The following is a 20,350-nucleotide window of genomic DNA, read 5'->3' as shown; positions in this document are numbered from 1 at the left end:
GCAACTGTATGTTATCATGACTTCGAAGAGGCGGTGATGTCGTGATCATGGTGCAAAATCAGGTGGAGGTATTGCGAACAGCGCAAATGGGTGGAGGAATGACAAACAAAAAAGGGCATTTGTAATCATCATTGTTGCAGTATGATTCCGAATGACCGGCGGCGTTTTGACAGTGGTAGTTCGGTGTTTTGGATGTTCATGAGGCTTAAAGATCGAAAATGAGTTGGTAACGTGCATAGTCGAGCGGCCGCCATAGTGAGCCTCATGGCTTGGTAAAACTGTCAATCTGTTTTCTTTCAATTATAACGTGCCTCAACTCATGGCATCAAACTGAGAGCGAGCGGACTCGAGATCCGCTCGATCAATATCGATGTGTGACATTGAGTATACGTAGTGTGGCCATCGGACAGTCGATTGTTCCGCATGCACTCCGCATGGTATCGGATGGTTAGAGGCTCCGGGCCATCGATGTCGAGTTTCCACAGTAGAATCGAAGGAAGGTAGTGTCCCCGTCCCGTACTTGGTCCGAGACAAGTTCCGTGTGGCCCGTGCATGGTAGCTGGTCCGCTCCGTATTCAAGCCGGCACCCGGCGCTTGGCGAGCGGGCGCTAGGCCTTTGTGAGTCTAGTCGCCGTCTCTATTTTCAGTGACGCTCAGTGATCAAGTGACCCCTGGATGAACCTAACAGTGGGTCCCTGTTAGCGTAACATAGGCGCGGACGGGAAAATCATTATGGGCCAACCAAGCTGCATCTTGTCATCTTCACTTTGACAACTCCAAACACTCCATCTGCCACTCATTCGCCCACTCATCATTCATCGCCAGGTCGTCGGCGCTTCACGTCAACCAAGCAATTGATCAGAAGCGAAACGCTTCGAGACCCTTTTACACTGCCTTGATCCACACCTTATCTAGCGTCTGGGCTTTAGGTTATGCCCGGTCACACTCACCCAATCTCAGAATTTGCCATGAATCCGTTGACCAAGACCAGGCTGACAAGACTGTGACTGACCACCATGACCCCATCGCCGCCCCGTCGTCGCTCCATCGCTCGGCTCCCGCATCCATGGCATGCCCATCCCGGGGTTGCAGATAGCCAGGGCCGCAGATGCCAATCTGCGTGGTCCCGTTGACGGGAAGCCTTTTGAGGTTCCAAGGCTCACCCATTCGCGCCCGTAGTTCCTTGCATGTTGGATAGCGCCAGGGGCCCATTCAACTTGGGTGAGAGCGGTTGGAGGAGAGCGTTGCGCTGGTCCAATCCATTGGGCCAAATGATGCGTTTTCCGGTGCTTTCTGTGAAGATTTTTTCTTTGCAGTAATCAAACGCATGCTTGCTTGTCCATGTGTCAGTCATCTATCACACTGCTAGTTGAGGTGTTACAGACACGAGGGCTCATGAGCCAGAGGGCCGGCCCCAAAGTTCTCGATATACCCAAGATACCTTAACCAAGCGGTTCCTGACTTCCTCTCCCGTTTGCCTCAATCTTCTCTTTCTTGATTTTCTGTCCCGTTCGTCGTTTGACTGGTCAACGTCGTCGTCATTTTCTTTGTTTGTGTTATTCTGGGGTTACGGCTTCTCATCCGCCTCTCGTCAAGCCTCTCAAACGCATTGTGGGCGCAACAAAGTCGCCGTCCGTACATGATATCTCCAGTCTTCTGATTCCTCTTTGCCTTTGTTCTCTTTCTCCACGTTGCCGGTCACAAGTGAGAGTTCCTACCCATCTTTCGAGCCGTCTCGACTGCAGCCGACATAATAGCCCAAGACATCTCCTTCGCCCACTCGACTACTCAGCACGGCCCTGCTCGAGTCCAAATTCACAATGTCGGGGCCGCGGCGACTACTACAGCAAGCGAGCTCACTACTACTAGTCGTCGCCTTGAGCGCGACAACAGTCTCAGCCATACCAGCTAGCCAGCTATTCCAACGACAGTCAGAATCAACATGTGCGGCCGAGGGCTTCTCAAAGTGTTCCCAGGCCGGTTTGCCTGATAACTTTTGCTGTCCGACCGACTCGACATGCATTCCTTTGGCCGCAAATACTGCGGTTCTTTGCTGCCCAAATGGACAAGACTGCTCGATGATACAACCGATTTCCTGCGACACTAGCAAGCAGGATCCAGTGAAGGATCCTCAAGCAGGCCTCAAGACCACTGTTTTGGATGTCCCCTTAAAGCAGTGTTCTGATAGATGCTGTCCATGGGGTTACTCTTGCAACACCCAAGGTTACTGTCAAAAGGATGCGGATCAGTCAAAGACACCCCAAGAGTTGAATAACAAGCCACCGCCAAGCGCAACGACGACAGCAACTCAAGGGCCAATTAGCAGTTCTCAATCCACCCAGACAACATCTAAATCTATTTTCTCTGTGACCGACTCTCCTGCAGGAACCGACAAGCCAACAGCAACCGACAAACCTACAGCAAGCAGCAAGCCTACAGAAACCGGCAAGCCTGCAGCAAGTGGTGACAAGTCAGCAGGGAGCGCAAAGCCCGTGGAAAGCGGGAAGCCCGACGACGACGACGACGACGACGACGACGACGACGACGAAGGGCCTGGGAAAGGCGGAGGAAGTGGAATAATCATCGCTGGCGTGGTTGCCGGCGTTGCCGTCTTCATCATCGGCGGCCTGATCACCCTCTACTTGTGCATTCTGAATCGCCGCAGAGGCAAGGTTCCCGGAGCTGGAGCCGGTCACGGTCACTACGGCCATGACGAGAAACCGCGCCTGAACCGATCGACGTCCTCCTTCGGGAACATTATCAGCAACCCCATCGTTGCCGAGGACGTCATCCGAACCGACTTCAACCGCTCCGTCTCCGCCCAATCGCACCACCGTCCCACCTCCGATTTTGGAGCAGTAGCAGGCAACGTCAACCCCTTCGACACTCCACCCCGCGGGTCTCCGCCAAACTACCACAGCCGCAACAACAGCCGGGCCAAAACCCCATCCGAGGGGCATGACAGCAGCATAGCCTACGGTGGTCACGGACGTAATGTTAGTGGTAACGTTCCCGGTCCATCAGCCTACACCGGCACCGGAACCAGCAGCCGCAATAATTTGCCTCCCCCAGCAGCAGGCGGCCGATCCGGCTACACCACACCACCCATCACTCCCTGGGGCGCAACAAGCGGCGGCGGTGGTCACGGAGGCGGACTAGACAGCCCGCGCGGAAACAGCGGAGTTAGCATAAACGTGTTCGCCGATCCACGGACGCTGACTCCCGAGCGTCTTGCCAACTCCAATAGCAATTCCAACGCCAATTACACGTACTCCAAATTCATCAACATCAACTCCAATTACCCCTATTTAAATAATACCAATACCACCGATGACTACGACCCCTTCAACCCCGAGAACCACGATCCCCACCACCAGCAGACAAGACCAGTAACGACCTTCACGGCAATGATGGAGGAAGCCGACTTGGGCGCCGTGGCGAGGGGCGCTAAGTACGTGCCGCCTACGCCCAAGACTCCGGCTGGGTTGCTCGGACCGTCGGTACCGGGGGCGGGTAGCATGCCGAACAGGTTTTAGTTCGCTGGCTATCCCGTGTGTGTACTGTGCTGGTTTCGTTGCGGAGTTTGGAGGGGTGTAACTGCCGGTGTCGGGGAAGTTGAGTGTTGGTTGGCACTTGTCAGTGAGGAAAACGGTGGGGTGATGGAGAAACAAGGCCGGCCCGGTGGGATTACGAGGACATACACACTTTTTTTTCCTTCTTGACTTTACTTGTCTGTCTGACTCCAAAGCATTTGTCTTCATGCATTTACGGGAAGCGAAAGCATTGGTTTGGGTTTAGAGACACTCATTCACACCATCATGTTTAGAGCGGAGGCAGTGGGCTGGACCAACCCTCCCTCGACACGACACGACACTACACTCATTCACATTTCATTTTGCTTTAAATTGTCTTCTTTCTTTGTTCCTTGGAGAGGAAAAGGCGTTTTGTATTGTATTGTATTGCATTTTATTACATTTTACATTTTCTTTTGGAAAGACGGGGGGCAGGGAGGCTCGGCTGCGTTGCATTTTACATAGGGGGAAAGGAGTGATCAGGAGGAGGAGGAGGTGGCAGAGGATGGGATAAAGGATACTATTTTCACACTGGTCTGTGGAAAGAGATTCGAAAGCAAGACAAGGACGGAATGAATATGGGCGGGATGATTATGGACCGAAGATGACGGAAGGATGGACCGTGATCATATGAGATGAAAGGAAGATGGCGAAAAATGTGGGGGCGGGGTGGAGGAGGAGGAGACGGCAAATTCCAGTATTCCAGCGTCATTGATACCCCGTAGAATGCATCATCCTTTTCTGTATCTAGTTAATTTTATCACGTATCTAGTTTACCCTCGAGCACCCCGATAATGCTTGACATTTCATTAACTTGAGTTACTTCGTGTTGGTTCTCTCAATATGTGCATTATCATATCCTCAATGTGCACCCCATTGAATTTTACTACGAGGTCCTCTCAGAACGCTTCTCAGTTCATATCCTCCGTAGAGGCAAGTCTCCATACACAAAATGCCACAAAATGATTAGAACGCCGATACCAAAACCGTACAAATGCTCTTCTCTATGCCCGTCACCTTTGTGTGAATCTGCCAAAACATGCGAAAAGGGGTATCATGTCCATATCGCCTATACCATACTCCTTCCACTCTTTCCAAGAACTGGAGGTGGATGCCAGTAATGCCACCCGCTCATTTGTTTCTCGAAGTGCTCTAAAGAGCCGTTGTTGCTACCTGTCCACCAAGTGCGTAAAGAAGCCCAGATATCCTTCGGCTGTACCTAGAAGCCTGGGAATACTTTGCGTCGTAATCTCTCCCCTGTGTAACAAAACTGGTCAGTTCGGAGCTCTCAGGGTAACAAAGAGCGATCAACCTACAGCCTGGTGCTTGTGACTCCCCGTCGTCGATATCAGAGCCGCCAGCCAGTTCCCGCATCCGCTTCCTCTCGAGCTCAGGAGGACTACCACCCTGCACATTACCATTATTGTTGTTTCCGACTTGTTTTTGTTGCTTTCGACCGGCGCGTTGACTAGAGGCCTGTCCAATTGACATTCGGGATGGAGTCGTAGCAATTGTTGCTGCATCCGTAGCTTTGGAGTCATCTCCTCTTCCCCCTAGTAGGCTCTTTAGACCCTTGCCTCCCCGAATCGGCTTTCCTTGATCAACCATTTCGTATTCCGAACAAGAATCTTCGACTGTTATTCGGTCTCGTAATCGTCGCACCGCCCGTTCTCGCCGTACCATCGCATTGGTTATTTTGGGACAGTACCCCTTGGGCAGCATGCAGGCTTTGCATATCGGACATAGCGAGCTGTTTTCGCTGAGGAATTCGTTGATACAGTGCGTGTGGAAGATATGCCCGCAGGGAATCTCTCGGATAACCGTAACTCGGTTCTGGTACGGTTCTAAACAGATAGCGCATGCTGGCTGATAGTCGGTCGCAACGGTGCTGGGGGCTTTTTCTGACATCGTGCCCGCGGTTAACCCAGAAACGGACTGCGCGGTGGGAGCTTCCGACTGAGTTCGACTGCCTCTCCTGGGCCTATCGGGACGCAAAGACCTCGGCGATGTTGGCATACTGATGCTATCCGGCTCGTAATGGTAAGTAAAGAGAGGAAACGTGTCGATGAGCTCCATAGGCACCTTCAGTCGCTTGATACCCATTCGTTCTAGGTTGACCTCGCCGGAAATAACACGTCTGCGCAGGGATGAGCGACGCCTGGCTTGGATAAAATGCATCAACAACGAAATCCCGATAACAGCGCCCAGGAGAACACCAATGATGATCAGGATATAGACCCATATTCCAGGTAGATCGTTGTCGGTCGAAACCGATAACTCGGTCCATACTCGTACGAAATCGCCCGGACTAGAATTATACACTTCGGCGATTCTATCACCAAAAGGTATTTCCGTCACGTTACCCGAGTACAAGCTCAACTGGTCCATAACTTGCTGACCAGCGGCACCTGACATGGCATAGATGGGATACCCAGCTTGGGTTCTCCATTTTCCACCGTCTCCAAGATCCCATTCATCTGAACTACCCTTGGGAGGTTTGTCGGTCGAGTTGTCGGGTTTGTAGAAGATAAGACCTCGGACCGGGTCTTGGCGAGCTGAGATCAAGAAGTGTCGGGCACACTGGGCGTTAATCCAAGGCACGAGCGCGATAAGGTTGATATTAGCGGGCGGAAGCTGGGCACGACGAGTAGCGGTTTCTGGTATGTAATCGGTCAAATTGTCCATACAAGGGTCTTTCTCGGAAAGGTCGGGGACGTATAGTAGGCCCTGGATGACGCCATTCTGGGTTGCTGCATACTTGGATGCCAGGACCGTTATGTTCTCGGAGATGCGGGTCGAAACTGTGAGTTTGTGCTATTGACAACGAGTCAACGAGGAGTCCCGCGAAACAGCAAGGCAAGCTACCAGACGTACTGTTAAAGCCGTGACATTTCTGATGACGGTGTTGGAAATAGTTGTGCCACCGCGCCAGGCTGGATTGCTGAGTAACAGGCTGCACGAAGTTGAGTCAGGTTAGCAAGGACAGTTCCGACGCTGTGTCGTCTAGCACAGGGGAGCTCGCGATCTCGGGACTAAAGCTGATGCCATAGCGATCCATCGTTTCCGAAGCCATCGCGAGACGATGAGGCTCTGGCTCGGGATGCAGATGAGATCTTGGCGATCGAACTTGGCGACAAAGAAAACGAGGCCGAGTTGGAACTTGGCTGGACTTGGGAAGGGGAAGCTCCACTTGGAGTGGGTTAAGAAGGAATGAAAGGTGGACGAGATGGGGGAGCCGGATAAACCGCAAGTGAGAAGGACGACGACGTACACGACATTCCGAATCTCATCGACAGCTGCAACAATAACCGTGTCAGTAGATGGTCGTCAACAGTTGTGTTGGTATCACGAAGTCGTTGAAGATGTGCGCCCGTGGCGGCGACAGACGGTGCTCGTTTCCCCAGGCTTGGCGAGGCTTGGCTAGCCAAGAGGTGATAGCTTCAGGAGCATCGACCGGACGCCAAGCACTGGGAAAGCGGAAGCGGAGAGGGGGGGCTTTTCGGGGCGCTTTTCGGGGGGCTTCGAATTATAGGGGGGAGAGGGAGCGGCCACTCACACATGGACATTGTCGGGCATTTCGAAGGGTTTACAGCGGCCCTTCGGCTCCGGGTCTTATGGCATCCGCAAAACAGCCGTCTTTTTGCGAAAGAATCCCGTGGGGGAGAATGGGTTGTGGGTGCTGCTGCCTGCCGCTGCTGCTGAGGTTGAAGGAGAGAGAGTTTGGCGGTGAAAAGAAGGACGGACAGCCGGGCGAAAGATTGGAAGTCGTTAGGGGAGAACTGGACTGGGATTTTCAGGGTTTGGTCGGTATGAAGTTAGGGGAAGATTGGCGACAAGTTGGCGTGTTCGAGGTTGGCGTGTTCGAGTCAAGTGGAAGCTCGCTTTTCGCTGCCGTGGCTGCCAATTCCCAATCAATTCGCTTTCGAAGATGCTGCGGGCCCTCTGCCTGGTTGCACTGTCTGCTGCTGTTGCAGGGAAAGAGTGACGGGAAGCTGGGAAAAGAGCCAAGATCTGACCGTGGAGCCAAGGAAACGGGAACGGCGAGTGCAGATGTTGCAGAGTGCAGATTGCAGCGCAGCGGGAGTCTCGCAGCAGAAGGCACGTTCGGCGGGAGCGCAGACCACAAAGACCGACCGAACCGACCGACGGGACAAGACAAGGCGGACGGGATGAGAGCCAGTGGAGGAGATGCGATGGGGATGCGATTGCGATGGAATCGAAGACTCGGGTCGCTCTTTCGAACAATTGAGACCGGATTTCCTAAATTGACTGTGTGCCATTCTAAATTAACTGTGTAAGCCTTTGCAGGCTGCCTAAGAGGTTGGTATTAGGGTTGGCGGTTAAGGTTAAGTATTAGGGTTAGTTCCGGGGGTGCAGGGGGCCGGTAAGAGGCCCCCGCATATGAATGTGAAGTCAACGCTCTAAAAAGGTGGTTTTGAGCTCTTGTTGTCGTGGTTTAAAATGATGATATTTGGTAATGATTTGGTGATGATTGCGGACAGCGCGAAATTGATGCCAAGCTTAGGGTCTTGGCTGTCAGGAGCCTGTCTTGGCAGCGAGTTTGTATGGGCCCCACACAGTAAGCTAAGCATGGTACACAGTCGATTTAGGCGGCCCGATTGAGACAAGACATGGAAACTCCAGCTGGAACTGGATGCCCGTTGGAACCGGAGCGCAGCCCGCTCGCCGCTCGCCGAGGGGATGCCAGTGATTTTTCAGGTGTCCAGAGTTGACGTCTTTTGGCATCCACCCGACCACGGTCTAGCGTGGTTTTATATGTGCCTAGCGTAGTGTACAGCGACCGCTGTCCGTGCGCTTTCACCCACTCCCACGGAAACGTCTTCCCGACGTCGGGTCCCATCGTCAATCATGTTTCCATTCGGCTGCACAATGCCCCGCTGCGTCCTGCTTCGCTGCTTTCCTCACCTTTCCTTTTCTTTTCGCAGACCTAATCCGAAGCGAACAACAGCTCTTCGCGATGCGTTGTGCGTCCCGCCTTTTCCCCAGAGGCCAAAGCTGTATCGCTAGGTCGGACTGCTGCTTAGCCGAAGACAGGGGGTGAAGGTATGGTGAAGTGTTCTGTCCAAATTCGGAGACAGGACTGGCTACGGAACCGTCAAAACACTTCAGATTTGAGCGGAGACCGTCTCAGCAAGACAAAAGCTTGCACCTTCTCTTCGCTTCCACTGCCCCTCCTCCGATGTGGTGTCCGATGTCTCTTACTCTAGCAAAGAGAACCGGCGATCGACATGCCCTACAAGCGGTCGGTACCCAACCCGAGCCAAACATCGAACCATGAAGCCAAATACAGGCAAGTTCCGACGACCCAGGAACCAAGTTTCATTCTCAAAGGGAGGGCAGTAAAACAGGTCCCATCAACCCGAATAAGCTTTTTGGAAGCTGCGGGGTCAATATATTGTTTATTGTTCCATTGCCGTTGTATCCGTAAGGCGAGCCAAGCGCTCCTTATTCTTGATTTGTCAAAGACCATTCCAGACTCTCAGCTTGTGACCTTCACTTATCTAAAGTATACCCATCAAATATATATATATATATGTCATCAACCCCTTTTCTTGGACTACCTACTCGTCGTAGTCAGCGGCGATTTTGACGCCCTGACGAGTATTACAAATGCTAGTGTACACGTTGAAGTCTTCCATGAGTCATCGAATACATAGCTGTTTGCTAACATGCCGAACTCCGTCACCATCCCGTCTTGGGCAACCTGCTCGCACTCGCCCAGGGCAGTGTCGATCTTGATCATCAAACAAGCGAGCGGGAGCTGCCTGGCAGCCTGGCACCGCCTGGTTAGTAATAAAAGCACACAAGCCCACATCGTTTTTGAGATTCAGGACCAACGAGATCATCAGGTGATCACCCGTCTCAAACATCTTTGACTTTTTTGTTCCTTTTCTCTCTCTTACATGTGGGCCAGGTATCACAAACACGACAGGTTAAGGGACTGACAGACTGACAGCTCCGGCCCGTGGACCACGCTATATTTGAGGAAAAGTTCATGTTCCACGAGAAACAACAGCTGTGAACTAACCCATCTCTCACTCTTCCTAGTACGGCAGGAAAATAAACGTAACGGTGAAGAAACACATGTTCTCTCTTCTCTTCCACATCTTCTCCACCTACAAGTGACAAGTGCTCAACAGGCATACCGTTTCCGTACCACGTATCTATTACCCATATCGCTCATATAAGTGTTTGTCTCGACATCATTACCCTCACCACCCCCAAAACTGGGCTCGCATCTGGACCACTACATAGCAACGAGTCTGTCAAGTTGACGGAAGCACAAGACAGTCATGGTAACTAGGTTGCTGGGTTACTGCGTCGCTTAGGAGGAACCTGGGAGCTTGGCTACACGAGCTGCTCAAGCCATCTACGTATGCCAGGGCAGCCATGACATGGCACCTTCCCGTGTGTCGGTATCAAACTGGATTTTGGTGTTACTGAATTTGATACATATGGGTTTGACAAGGTGTGAGTTTGACATTTGACAGAGGTTGACAACTGTTTGACACATGTATAGCAAGCAGCTGAAAGGGATAAATCCCGTTCAACCTCAAACCAAGTTAAATAGAGAGAATTAATAGGGGTGGTCAAAATGGTGGTTGGTGTGTGTATATCTCTTGCTGCCTGTTGTTACCTGCACAAACTACCTTGGGATTTGCCCAACTTTTGCGGCTTTCTTGAACTTGATTGAGCCCTAGATGAGCTGTGTGTAAAACGGGGGCATACAGTAGTCGTCGAGTCACCGCAACCTAAACCTAAACCTGACGGACAACTATTTCAACCAGATTCAAGGTACAAGACAAAACGAGACGAGACGAGACAAGACAAGACATAACATGGCATGGCAATTCTGGACACCGATACACTACTCTCCCGTCAGTCACTCGTGCTCGGTTTACGTACCTACCTACCGTAGTTACCGCGCCGAAACGAAACAGTCAAGTCTCAGCCTCGCCCTCAACCAGAAGAAGCCAGCAATCTGACACAGTCTGAGCGTCTGACAATCTCACAGTCGGTAGTCACTAGGTAGTTAATCCGTGGCCATCGCTGACAGAGAGCCCGAGAGCTCAAGAAAACTGGAAGCTGGAAGCTGAGATTGTAAAGACAAACACGACAAAAATTGGCAACGGAACTGCTCAAGTATCTTACTACCTGAAAGCTCTTGCACCTTGGTTGCTAATGATTGTGTAAAAAAGGTTGACGTTAGTAAAGAGCTTGTGTGTAACAGCGAGCGGCTGAGTGAGGGTGATTAGAATGGATGGCAGGAATAGATAGGATGGAAGACGGAATCGGATTGCACTACTGTAACTCTAGAAAAAGATTCGTAGAGGTTTCTTGAAGAGCTACAAGGCAGCGTTGTCTAGTGAGCAACGAAGATTGGGGTGTTATGTAAGAACCTGTCGTGATTGTAGAATGCTTCGTTCGACGTTTGTAGCTTTGTACGTATCTTGCATGTTTATATACTCCAATTGGCAGGTATATGGCTTCCTTCTTCCGCAACGACTTCGTTCAATGATGATATATGTGAACACATGAATGACAGTCGTCAAGGTTGGTTGGTTTTTACTTTCCTTTCTCTTTTTCCGGCCAGCCCCACCATCACGCTATCCTATCGTACAGAACACATTTCCCAATTTTCCCCGGGTTCCATATACACAGACAGATACACAAAGTTAGACAGAAACCGTATAACCGGCCATCGCATCCCTTTTCCACTCGCTCTTCTCTTGTCTCACAAACAGAGACCGAACAGGACAAGGTAACAACCGGCAGACCGACGGCGGCGGCGGCAGGTAAGAATTGATGAACCAGTAGTCTCGAGTAGTCAGAACCAAAAAGTCAAAGCTCAAGCTTTCACGCTCTCGCCTCGCTTCCTACTTTAGTTCCCCACTCCTCCCTCCTCTTCCTTACAAAACGGAAGCAAGAGGCGAAACAGAGCTATCACCACCCGTCAAAATCCTAGCCTCCAGCCTGGCCTCCTCCTCGACCTTAGCCCAATCAATCATGTTCCACCAGCTCTGCGCATACGCCAGCTTACCACCCATACCACCCACACCGGTTCCGTACTCGCGGAGCCAGGCGTACTCCCACGTGTTGAGGCACAAGATCGGGATCAAATCAGTGCCGCCGGGAGCCGTAGGCTCGAGCCTGTTGCCCTTGAACCCAGCCGCGCTGCGCTCGAGGAAGCGCTGGCCGTTGGCCAATCCCTGGGGGGAGCTGCCGATGGCAGTCTGGGCGTCGACCTCCTGGCGGCGCCAGTGGGCGCCCGGGTAAGGGGAACCGGCCAGGTAGGTGGCCATAACGCGGAGGGCGACGGGCTGACCGGGAAGCTGGGTGCGGACGAGCCAGACGAAACCGGGGCCGAACATGGAGACGGCGGTGCCGATCATCTCGTCGCGGAGCGTGTCGACGGAGCCGAAGTTCTCGTTGATGTGATAGAACAGCTTGTCGCCCATCTTCACGGGGGCCGGGGACAGGTGGTCGAAGAAGAAGTGGTTGTTGTGCGCCATGGAGGCGTGGTTGAAGACGTGGGCGAGCTCGGGGTCGCGGGCGGTGGCGAGGACGATGGACTTGGTGTCTTTTTGCTCGAAGTCGGTGCCTGTTTGGAAGCGAGAAGTAAGTAAGGTGGTTTGTTAGTTAGATAGCTCTCTTGCAGCGCGATAGGTGATGTGCTCTTGGTGGGGAGGCAAGCCATGTCGACTTGATCTCAGTCCCCTTCCTTCTATTTCCTCCTCTTGTTCCTTTGCGCCCAAACCACTGCGAATTCCTCCCCTTCCATCCAGGCTAACAGCAGCTCGTCGTGGCGTCTTCAACCCAAGTATACCGCTTCCCCGCAGCCCGTAATCTTCACGCGTAACCTGCTCTTCTTCCATACCATGCCTTGCCATGCCATATGACAACCCTGGCACACCAACATCCCAAGACAAACAAGCATCTGTGTTGTATGTTCATCCGTACGTACCTGCTACAAGCGCGTTAAGCTTCTCCAAGATGTAGGTCTGGTACTCGGTATAGGCCATGTTGATGGAGCCGGGGCTGAGGAAGTTGGGGATGCCTTTCTGCTCGAAGTTGTCGCGGAGCGGCATAAGGTAGTGCTGCCATCTCCTTTGGGCGGCGATGCTGGCGGCGGCAGACTGGTTGGTGGCGACGGCGTTGACAGCACGGCCGAGGAGCGAGCTTGTCGCACGGGGTATCCTTAGACCCATGGAGCCGATCATTTTGTCTGTTGTGTTTGGTCTTTTTCTCCGTAAAAGAAAAAAACGGTCCGGGGTTCGGAGGAAAGGTTCGGTGGGAGGGAAGGTCGGCCGGTCGTTCGGTCGGGGGAGGTGGACGGTGGACGGTGGGTGGGGGGACCTTGAGGACGGACGGAGACGACTTCAAGACTGGACGGACTGCCGGCGGACGCACTTCAAAACACACGGGCAATCAACCCCGGAAGACCGTCAAAGTGGGACGCGACTTTCGAGACTTTTTTTGCTCCGCTGCGGAAGGACCCGGCCATTGGAGCAGGGACCAATCATTGGGACGAACTGGCGGCTGGCAGCCTCACGGTCCACGCGGAGTAGCCATGTTTGACCCTAACCCTGTGTACGAGAGAGAGGTACGTACTTGGTGGGGTAGCTCTTTGCCAATTCCGGAGTTCCGTCTTTGGCTTTCACAATCACTTCGTCTTCAACTCTCTCGATGGTCTATAGATACTGGACATCATTTCTTTTTTTTTTTACATGCATATTTGCTATGATTTACTATCGTACTCTAACTGATATTCCGTAACGCTATTGCTAACATATTCCTTGAACACCGTTGCCTGAACTCCGAACGACCAACAAGAACCACGAGGCGGACCGCCTCCACGGACTCCCCCACCAGTACCGGACGCCAAAAACAACCTGATGATGCAGTATCCCGAACAACATGAGGAATCTAAAAAGTGAACACCGGCACCCTTTTGACTGAATGGATGATTTCCCTTCCCAGTTTCCCTTCTTCGCGCTGTTCATTATTCAAACGTCATCCTCCACCATCGCAAGAACATCCAGCTCGTTCCTAACCATCCGCTCGAACTCTTCACGACCGATGCCCGCGCCGCGCGACAACTGGAATAGACTTCGAATCGTCCTGGACACGTGCTGCTTAATACCAAACTCGACACGATCTTGAGCCTCCGCAGTCTCTTCGAGCTTGGCGACCATACGGGATCCGTTCGAGCTGGCGCTACTGGCTGGGCGCGGATGAGCAATGCTTTCAGTCCTCTCCTCGTCCGCCTGGGACATGCGCCGGCCACACGACCCGGAGCCGGACTCGTCGGAAGGTGATCGAGATGGGACGTAACCGCCGTTGCCGTCTCCGTTCAGACCCAATGGCGGCGGCGCTGGTGCGGAGCTAGTGACGGGAGGCTCATATACTTGTTGTCGTTGTGGGGACGGAGACCGGCGAAGAAGAAGACCGTTAAGCGATGCACCACCGCCAACAGCTCCGCCCTGGAGAGCCTCCTCGTCCGGATCATGGGGGTCCATGGCTGGCTGCACAGATTCGTACCGGGCGAAGTACGCATCTTCAGCGGATGCGCTTCGCTCAAAGGGGTTGGGCGCTTGAGTGTTGAGGCCGGCGCCCAAAGACGGCGGTGCAGGAGAGCGGCCTTGGCCCGGCGTTTGGGAAGGCGTGGCGTCGTACCGGCCCCAGTAATCGTCGTCGTCATCTTCTTCGACCGGCTCAGCTTGGATGGACACTTGCGCAACGGGCTTGATTTCTGTCACGGAGGTTTGTTGGGCCTTGAACGCCTTCTCGGCTTCATCGAGTGTGGAATAACCTCCGAAAGATTCCAGGGGAGAAGGATCGCTGGCCACGCTGACCTCGCCTACACGCCATCCGTCACCGCCGCCGTCTTTGTCGTTGACGCAGTACACAAGACGAACAAACAGGTCGAACTCTCCCAATACCACGAGGGTCTGAAGTGTCTCCTGGTCAAGTCTCCTGTACTTGATGTGGACGTCATAATCCCAATCCATCTCCACTTCTCCCGATACCGGATGGGGATCCAGACTACCACTTTGGGCGATCTCGGTGAGTCTGGACACCTTGGAAGTGTCATAGGTAAGAAGACGGATCCATGGATCTGTGCTGGAGCCGGAGAGAAGCTGTACTCGCTGTCTGAGAATGGGCGAAAGAAGGGGTAGTACTGTTGTAGCTGGCTCGGTCGAGGCGGACGCTCCTGGTAGGGCGGAGAGGACAGGCCTCACGAGGCTCTCGATATCCGGAGAGGTGATACTGGTTGAAGTCATTGCTGCAATGGCCATGGTAGGTTTTGTTGTTGCCGTAGTGAGAGTGAAGGTAAGGTTGTAATGTGTGTTTGATGCGGGGTCTGAAGCTTTGCTTGTGATACTTTTGAAGACAATCGTATGACAGCTCTCAGAGGGGCCCAGTTGACTTTATAGCACTGGTCTTGGCGGCGAACAAAGTGAATCACATGCGATGGTTGACCTGCACCGGAGCCCAACACACGTCGATGATTATGTGTATAAAGATGCGTGGCTCGGAGGGTTAAGCCTTGCAAGTAGGCAGGAAGAAGTATCCAGATCAGTCCGGGCCCTATGCACTGCAAGCACTGCGGATGGAAAGGGGTTTGGTGATGTGTGAGGCTTGGGCGGAGGTATTGTTGCTGCAGATGACGTGCAGCGCTTCTGCTTGGTGGGCAAGCAAGTGAAGTGGTGAAGACGCAAAGTCGTAACTTGGAAATAACGGTAAGAAAAAAAAGAATAGTAGAAAGAAGACGGGATGAAAGAGAGAACGGAGGGTATGGGATGCCGAGATATAACAGACTCCGTGGATGAACAAATGTCCCACCGGCTCACGGGATGCCCTGCTGCCAGTTGCTGCGGGATGATGGAGATGACGGGGAACGGGAGTCCATCTCGTGAACCGCAAGAGTTGGAGGGGCCCCGTGCATTGAGCGGACGTGGACATTCTCACACATCTCCAACACTGGGGTGCATCCGTCGGCAGGTACGTACCTGGAGAACTGGGGAGCAGCAGTGGAAGCTTTAGCCAATTCAAGGAAATAGTGGGGTAGCGATTGCTGGGTAGCAACCTTCGGGCGGATGGAACCAATCAAGACATGGCAATGCTACGGTGAACTTTTTGGCTGTCAAGAGCCTCGATTCCGGACTTATCTTTTTGATTAGCATGTGGATGGAGGAGACGGCGGTAGTATTGGGAGACCGGATCGTGGTAACGGGCCGTGTTCTTTCTTTCTTTTTTTTTTTCTCTCTCTTCACCCCTTTTCCGTCTTACAACCGCTCGACCGACGCCGATATCATCAACTCCTGCTTGCCCCATAGGGATAATGCTCTCACAGGTAAGCCAAAGGGTCACATCGACTCATGTCGAGGAATGATGTATGCTTTGGTATCAGTCCTTGTGTAGGACAGTAATTTTTCATATCGACTCATCTTGATCTGTCAGCTCCCGTTTACCCGACACAGGACACGACAGGACGTTAGCCAGTGCAACAACAAAAAATCAAAGCTCAAGACATTCTTTCTGCAAAATGATGGCAAGGCCTGCTGCTGCTTCCTGAACAACAAGGCTGAGCTGACCGCGTGGCACCCCTGTTGATCCCCCGAGTTGAACAATGTCGTCACTGCCGTCATCACTCACCGAGAACGACTCTCCCCTTTCCATTCCATTCTCATGCCTCATGGTGTCTCACACTGCGGCAGCTAGTCAGCGCCTCTTCATGGAGAGAAGAACAAGACTTCGCCTTGCGAGCCATCGTCATTGCCGTCAGTCTGCAAGAGCAACGGAGATCACAAGACCTTGGCCACATGGACAAGTGAAGTGTTCGATGCATGCCTAGCACGTACGTCGAGGCAGAGTACATAGAAGCATTGCGCTGCAGCATTAAACGCCCCATTTAGCTACAGCATCTCCGTTTCTAAGCCCAACTGCATTACATATATGCTGCGGCTCTTCTAGAATGTGTTTACTACGGACATTTCTCAGCGAGATAAGGCGTTGATCGAGATTCAATCCACGGACCTTGTGCGTTATCAATTCGCCGTCTTACAAGCCGTTTGTAAAGCCGTTTGTAGACGTCACGGTATCGATTGTAAAAGGGATTGTACATCGACGCGAAAAGATTCAAGGCTTGGCGCGCTTGCCCTTCCAATGAGATCACTCAGTTTCCACTCCCAATGCCGTCTTTCGCAGTTACATTTCGCTTATCATGAATCTCAAACTGAACACCGAAAGAACCGCATAGACTTGACACGAAGCACCATCTCCAAAGATACCACTGCAAGGCGCACAGCACTGCCGTCAGGACATCCGAACACCGAAGCCCCAACACGCTGAACGCTCCCCGCAGCAGTCTGCACGGTAGCAGTAGCCCTACGTCAGCTCTAGCTTGGCCGCTCTCCCGCATTCGAATACCGACTGGTCGTTGATCACGCATCGCTCAGCCCACGTTTACCGGGCGTCCACTTCCACGTCTATCCGCCGTATCGCGTGCTGGATGAATGTCTGGCAAGGCCGAACGCCTCAAGGATGAGGGTTCCCGCCTCCAGGTGACGGCCGCCGGCGCAACGGCCGGCTTGATCTCTCGGTACGTCCATCACGACCCCCTTACCTTGAAAGCCATCATCCGAGAAAGTCTTTGACCCAACCGCCGTTACTAACGCTCCCCGTGCCTCCTCCCAACAGCTTCGTCATCGCCCCCCTCGATGTCGTCAAGATCCGCCTCCAGCTGCAACACCACTCCCTCTCGGACCCGCTCATCCACCAGCGCGGCGCCGAAATCATCGGCGGCGGGCCCATCTACAAGGGCACTCTCCCTACAATCCGACACATCCTGCGCACCGAAGGTCTCACCGGTCTCTGGAAGGGCAACATCCCCGCCGAGCTTCTCTACGTCTCGTACGCCGCCGTGCAGTTCACCACCTACCGCTCCATCACGCAATTCCTCCAAACCGCTTTTCCCAAAGAACAAAACAAACAACTGCCCCAATCAGTCGAATCTTTTGTGGCAGGCGCCACCGCCGGCGGCGTCGCCACGGCAGCTACCTACCCCCTCGATTTGTTAAGGACACGCTTCGCCGCGCAAGGCGTCGAGCGCGTCTACCCTTCTCTTCTACAAGCGATCAAAAACATCTACACCTCCGAAGGCGCCACCGGTTACTTCCGCGGCTTGGGGCCAGGTCTGGCACAAATCATCCCGTACATGGGCATGTTTTTCTGCGTGTACGAAACTTTACGCCCCGCGCTCTCCGACCTCGAGCTACCCTACAGCTCGGGGAGCGCGGTGGCGGGCGTGGTGGCGAGCGTAGTAGCCAAGACGGGCACGTTTCCGTTGGATTTGGTGAGAAAAAGGATACAAGTGCAGGGCCCGACGAGGGGGTTGTATGTGCATAAGAATATCCCCGTTTATGATGGTGGGATGATAAAGACGGTGGGGACGATTGTGAGGAGGGAAGGGGTGAGGGGATTGTATAGGGGACTGACGGTTAGCTTGTTTAAGGCGGCGCCGGCGAGCGCGGTTACGATGTGGACTTATGAGAGGGCTTTGAGGTTTTATGTTCGGCTTGGAGCGGTTGGTCCGGTGGAGGAGGAAGGGGCGTGAGATCTTGATTCATGGAACGGTCTTTTTTTGCTAGAGTTAAAAGCCGGCAGACAGCGGACGCGTTATAGGTACCTTGATAGATAGCGCGGTGAGTTAGCAAGCAAAGGCGCTGGATTGGCTTTTTTTTTTTTTTTTTTTTTCTTGATGGGAAATCTGGGATTTGGAGTTACAACAGGCAGGTGGCTGAAGTCATAGCCATTTGTGTGTAGACGGAACTCATACATAATTATGCATACATAGCGAGATAGCGTATCTGGTCATAGCAAGGCGTTTGAAACTATCTTCGTTAATTTCAAATTCTCAGATGTTTCCATAAATCTGACAGACTGTGGAAATAAGGGAGTGGACTTGGAGCATCACGGATGTGTTAAGGAACCGCACTAATGACACTCCTTGCTAAATTTCGAGCGTGAAGGAGAACGATGTAAGTCATATCAGTGCCCATTGTATCATGGAATAGAGCCACATACTTGGTGTTATGGGTAAGTTTAATAGGCGGGGTAAGTACCGAACCTTACACAACCCCGAAATTTTGGCCGTGGTGGTCCGTGCCAGGTACCTGGCAGGGGGGTTTTTCTTTTGCTCGGAACCACAGTAAGATATAGATTCGGTACTTAGTACTGTCGCCTAACTCGTGATACTCCAAAGTAACGATATCCCAAACCATAACCGCGATAAAACCTGACGGATAACCTGCCTCCTCTTTAAACCTAGAATCAGTAGTAGTCACCAGCCTGTTTACCGTACCCTTCCCTTCCCTTTTTACGCCATTTTGTACCATCCAAAACGCCATCATGCTTGGAAAACCACGGCTGCTAGCCTCTCCCCAAACCCAGAAAGAAAAATTGAAAGTGAAAAACAGAGAGGCCAAGTACACTAATGGAAGAAAAGAAGAAGACAAACACCGTTCAGTAATACAGGGTGGGTGGGAAATAGTCGACGATGATAGTCGAGTAGGTATAGTGGTACAGACCAGTGGTAAGAAAATCATAACCGAATTCCATCAACCTTGGTCTATCCAGTGAAGAAAAAGGGGGAAAAAAAAGGAGAAATAAGAGAAGTGACTGAGCCGATCGGTTTCCTCCTAGTTATTGATTTAACCAACCAGTCTAGTAACCACTTATTGTTCTCAGTATTCGGCCAGATGGCGTTTCGGCAGGATCTTTACCCAAAGTTGTGAATCAGACTTTCTCACGACAGAACACGGCCCTTTATCGCTGAAGTCGACGCCTTTTTCTTCTTACAACGCGGGCGAATTCTCGTGCGCCAGCTCCATTGGTGCTTAGCGACACTGATCTCCCACGCCAGCCTCGATACAGGGCGGACACGGCTTATCGATGGTACATGTGAGGTAATTTTTTCCTTTGCATCGCTGGCATTTTGTTCCACGGCGCATAATTTCTGTTGGACGACACTGATCTCCCACGCCAGCCTCGATACAGGGCGGACAGGGCTTCTCAATAGTACATATGAGACGGTTGTTTCGTTTGCATCGCTGGCATTTTGTTCCATGGCGCATAATTTCTGTTGGACGACACTGATCCCCCACGCCAGCCTTGATACAGGGCGGACAGGGCTTCTCAGTGGTACATAACAAGCTGATGTCTTCTTTGCATCGCTGGCATCTTATGCCCCTGGGGACACGAGGTGTTGCATGGCATTGACCTCCTAGTCCAGCCTCGACACAGGGCGGACAGGGCTTCTCGATGGTACATTGATAGATGCCGTTTGATTCGCGGCATCGCAAACATCTTGTGCCTGCGGGGAGTCGCTTCTCTAGTGCTGGGCGACACTGATCCCCCACTCCCGCCTTGATGCAGGGCGGACAGGGCTTCTCGATGGTACATGTGCGGTAATCTTTTTCTTTGCATCGCTGACATCTTGTGCCTCGGGGGAGTGGCTTTGGTACTGAGCGACATTTCTCTCCAACTCCGGCCTGTATACAGGGCGGACAGGGTCTATCGACGGTACATATGATTTTCTTGCGTTTGCATCGCTCACACTTTGTACCCTTGGGGATAACTGGTGGTGGACAAGCTGTTGCAGGACGCTGTTCGTCCTCTTGTTCGACCTCTTGCCTGTCTTCGCGTGTGTTTTCACGTGTGTTTTCGTGTTGGTCCCGCACCTGGGTTCTATG

At 52.6% G+C, this 20,350-nt stretch overlaps 7 protein-coding genes across 7 annotated transcripts; 3 read left to right on the top strand and 4 right to left on the bottom strand.

Moving 5' to 3' along the window:
• The first annotated feature begins 1,516 nt into the window (after positions 1–1,516).
• B0H65DRAFT_58617 (uncharacterized protein) lies at positions 1,517–3,677 on the top strand. Its single transcript, XM_062830945.1, has one exon. It carries the CDS (start codon positions 1,821–1,823, stop codon positions 3,534–3,536), a length of 1,716 nt encoding a protein of 571 aa, XP_062687182.1. The 5' UTR covers positions 1,517–1,820; the 3' UTR covers positions 3,537–3,677.
• Positions 3,678–4,392: 715 nt separating this feature from the next.
• B0H65DRAFT_585420 (uncharacterized protein) lies at positions 4,393–6,645 on the bottom strand (the record flags this gene model as incomplete). Its single annotated transcript, XM_062830927.1, has 4 exons — positions 4,393–4,829; positions 4,889–6,386; positions 6,447–6,525; positions 6,566–6,645. The coding sequence occupies 4 exons, from the start codon at positions 6,643–6,645 to the stop codon at positions 4,792–4,794; spliced, it is 1,695 nt and encodes a 564-aa protein (XP_062687181.1). The 3' UTR covers positions 4,393–4,791.
• Positions 6,646–11,008: 4,363 nt separating this feature from the next.
• B0H65DRAFT_58583 (uncharacterized protein) lies at positions 11,009–11,431 on the top strand. Its single transcript, XM_062830938.1, has one exon. It carries the CDS (start codon positions 11,129–11,131, stop codon positions 11,357–11,359), a length of 231 nt encoding a protein of 76 aa, XP_062687180.1. The 5' UTR covers positions 11,009–11,128; the 3' UTR covers positions 11,360–11,431.
• B0H65DRAFT_453106 (manganese and iron superoxide dismutase) lies at positions 11,009–13,074 on the bottom strand. The gene is made up of 2 exons (XM_062826134.1): positions 12,559–13,074; positions 11,009–12,195 (listed from the first exon to the last, which is right to left on the bottom strand). The coding sequence occupies exons 1-2, from the start codon at positions 12,812–12,814 to the stop codon at positions 11,504–11,506; spliced, it is 948 nt and encodes a 315-aa protein (XP_062687179.1). The 5' UTR covers positions 12,815–13,074; the 3' UTR covers positions 11,009–11,503.
• A 221-nt stretch (positions 13,075–13,295) lies between these two features.
• Positions 13,296–15,039, bottom strand: B0H65DRAFT_58580 (uncharacterized protein). Its single transcript, XM_062830936.1, has one exon. It carries the CDS (start codon positions 14,891–14,893, stop codon positions 13,601–13,603), a length of 1,293 nt encoding a protein of 430 aa, XP_062687178.1. The 5' UTR covers positions 14,894–15,039; the 3' UTR covers positions 13,296–13,600.
• A 1,992-nt stretch (positions 15,040–17,031) lies between these two features.
• Positions 17,032–18,244, top strand: B0H65DRAFT_58570 (mitochondrial thiamine pyrophosphate carrier 1). Its single transcript, XM_062830932.1, has 2 exons — positions 17,032–17,199; positions 17,298–18,244. Exons 1-2 carry the CDS (start codon positions 17,114–17,116, stop codon positions 18,211–18,213), a joined length of 1,002 nt encoding a protein of 333 aa, XP_062687177.1. The 5' UTR covers positions 17,032–17,113; the 3' UTR covers positions 18,214–18,244.
• A 311-nt stretch (positions 18,245–18,555) lies between these two features.
• B0H65DRAFT_58422 (uncharacterized protein) lies at positions 18,556–19,499 on the bottom strand. The gene has a single exon (XM_062830890.1). The coding sequence runs from the start codon at positions 19,202–19,204 to the stop codon at positions 18,728–18,730; it is 477 nt and encodes a 158-aa protein (XP_062687176.1). The 5' UTR covers positions 19,205–19,499; the 3' UTR covers positions 18,556–18,727.
• Between the last annotated feature and the right edge of the window lie 851 nt (positions 19,500–20,350).

The sequence above is a fragment of the Neurospora tetraspora genome (genome assembly GCF_033439725.1).
Source record: "Neurospora tetraspora strain CBS 560.94 chromosome Unknown B0H65scaffold_1, whole genome shotgun sequence".
Taxonomy (NCBI): domain Eukaryota; kingdom Fungi; phylum Ascomycota; class Sordariomycetes; order Sordariales; family Sordariaceae; genus Neurospora; species Neurospora tetraspora.
The sequence above is the reverse complement of the archived record's forward strand: the minus strand, read 5'-3'. Positions and strand labels throughout refer to the sequence as shown.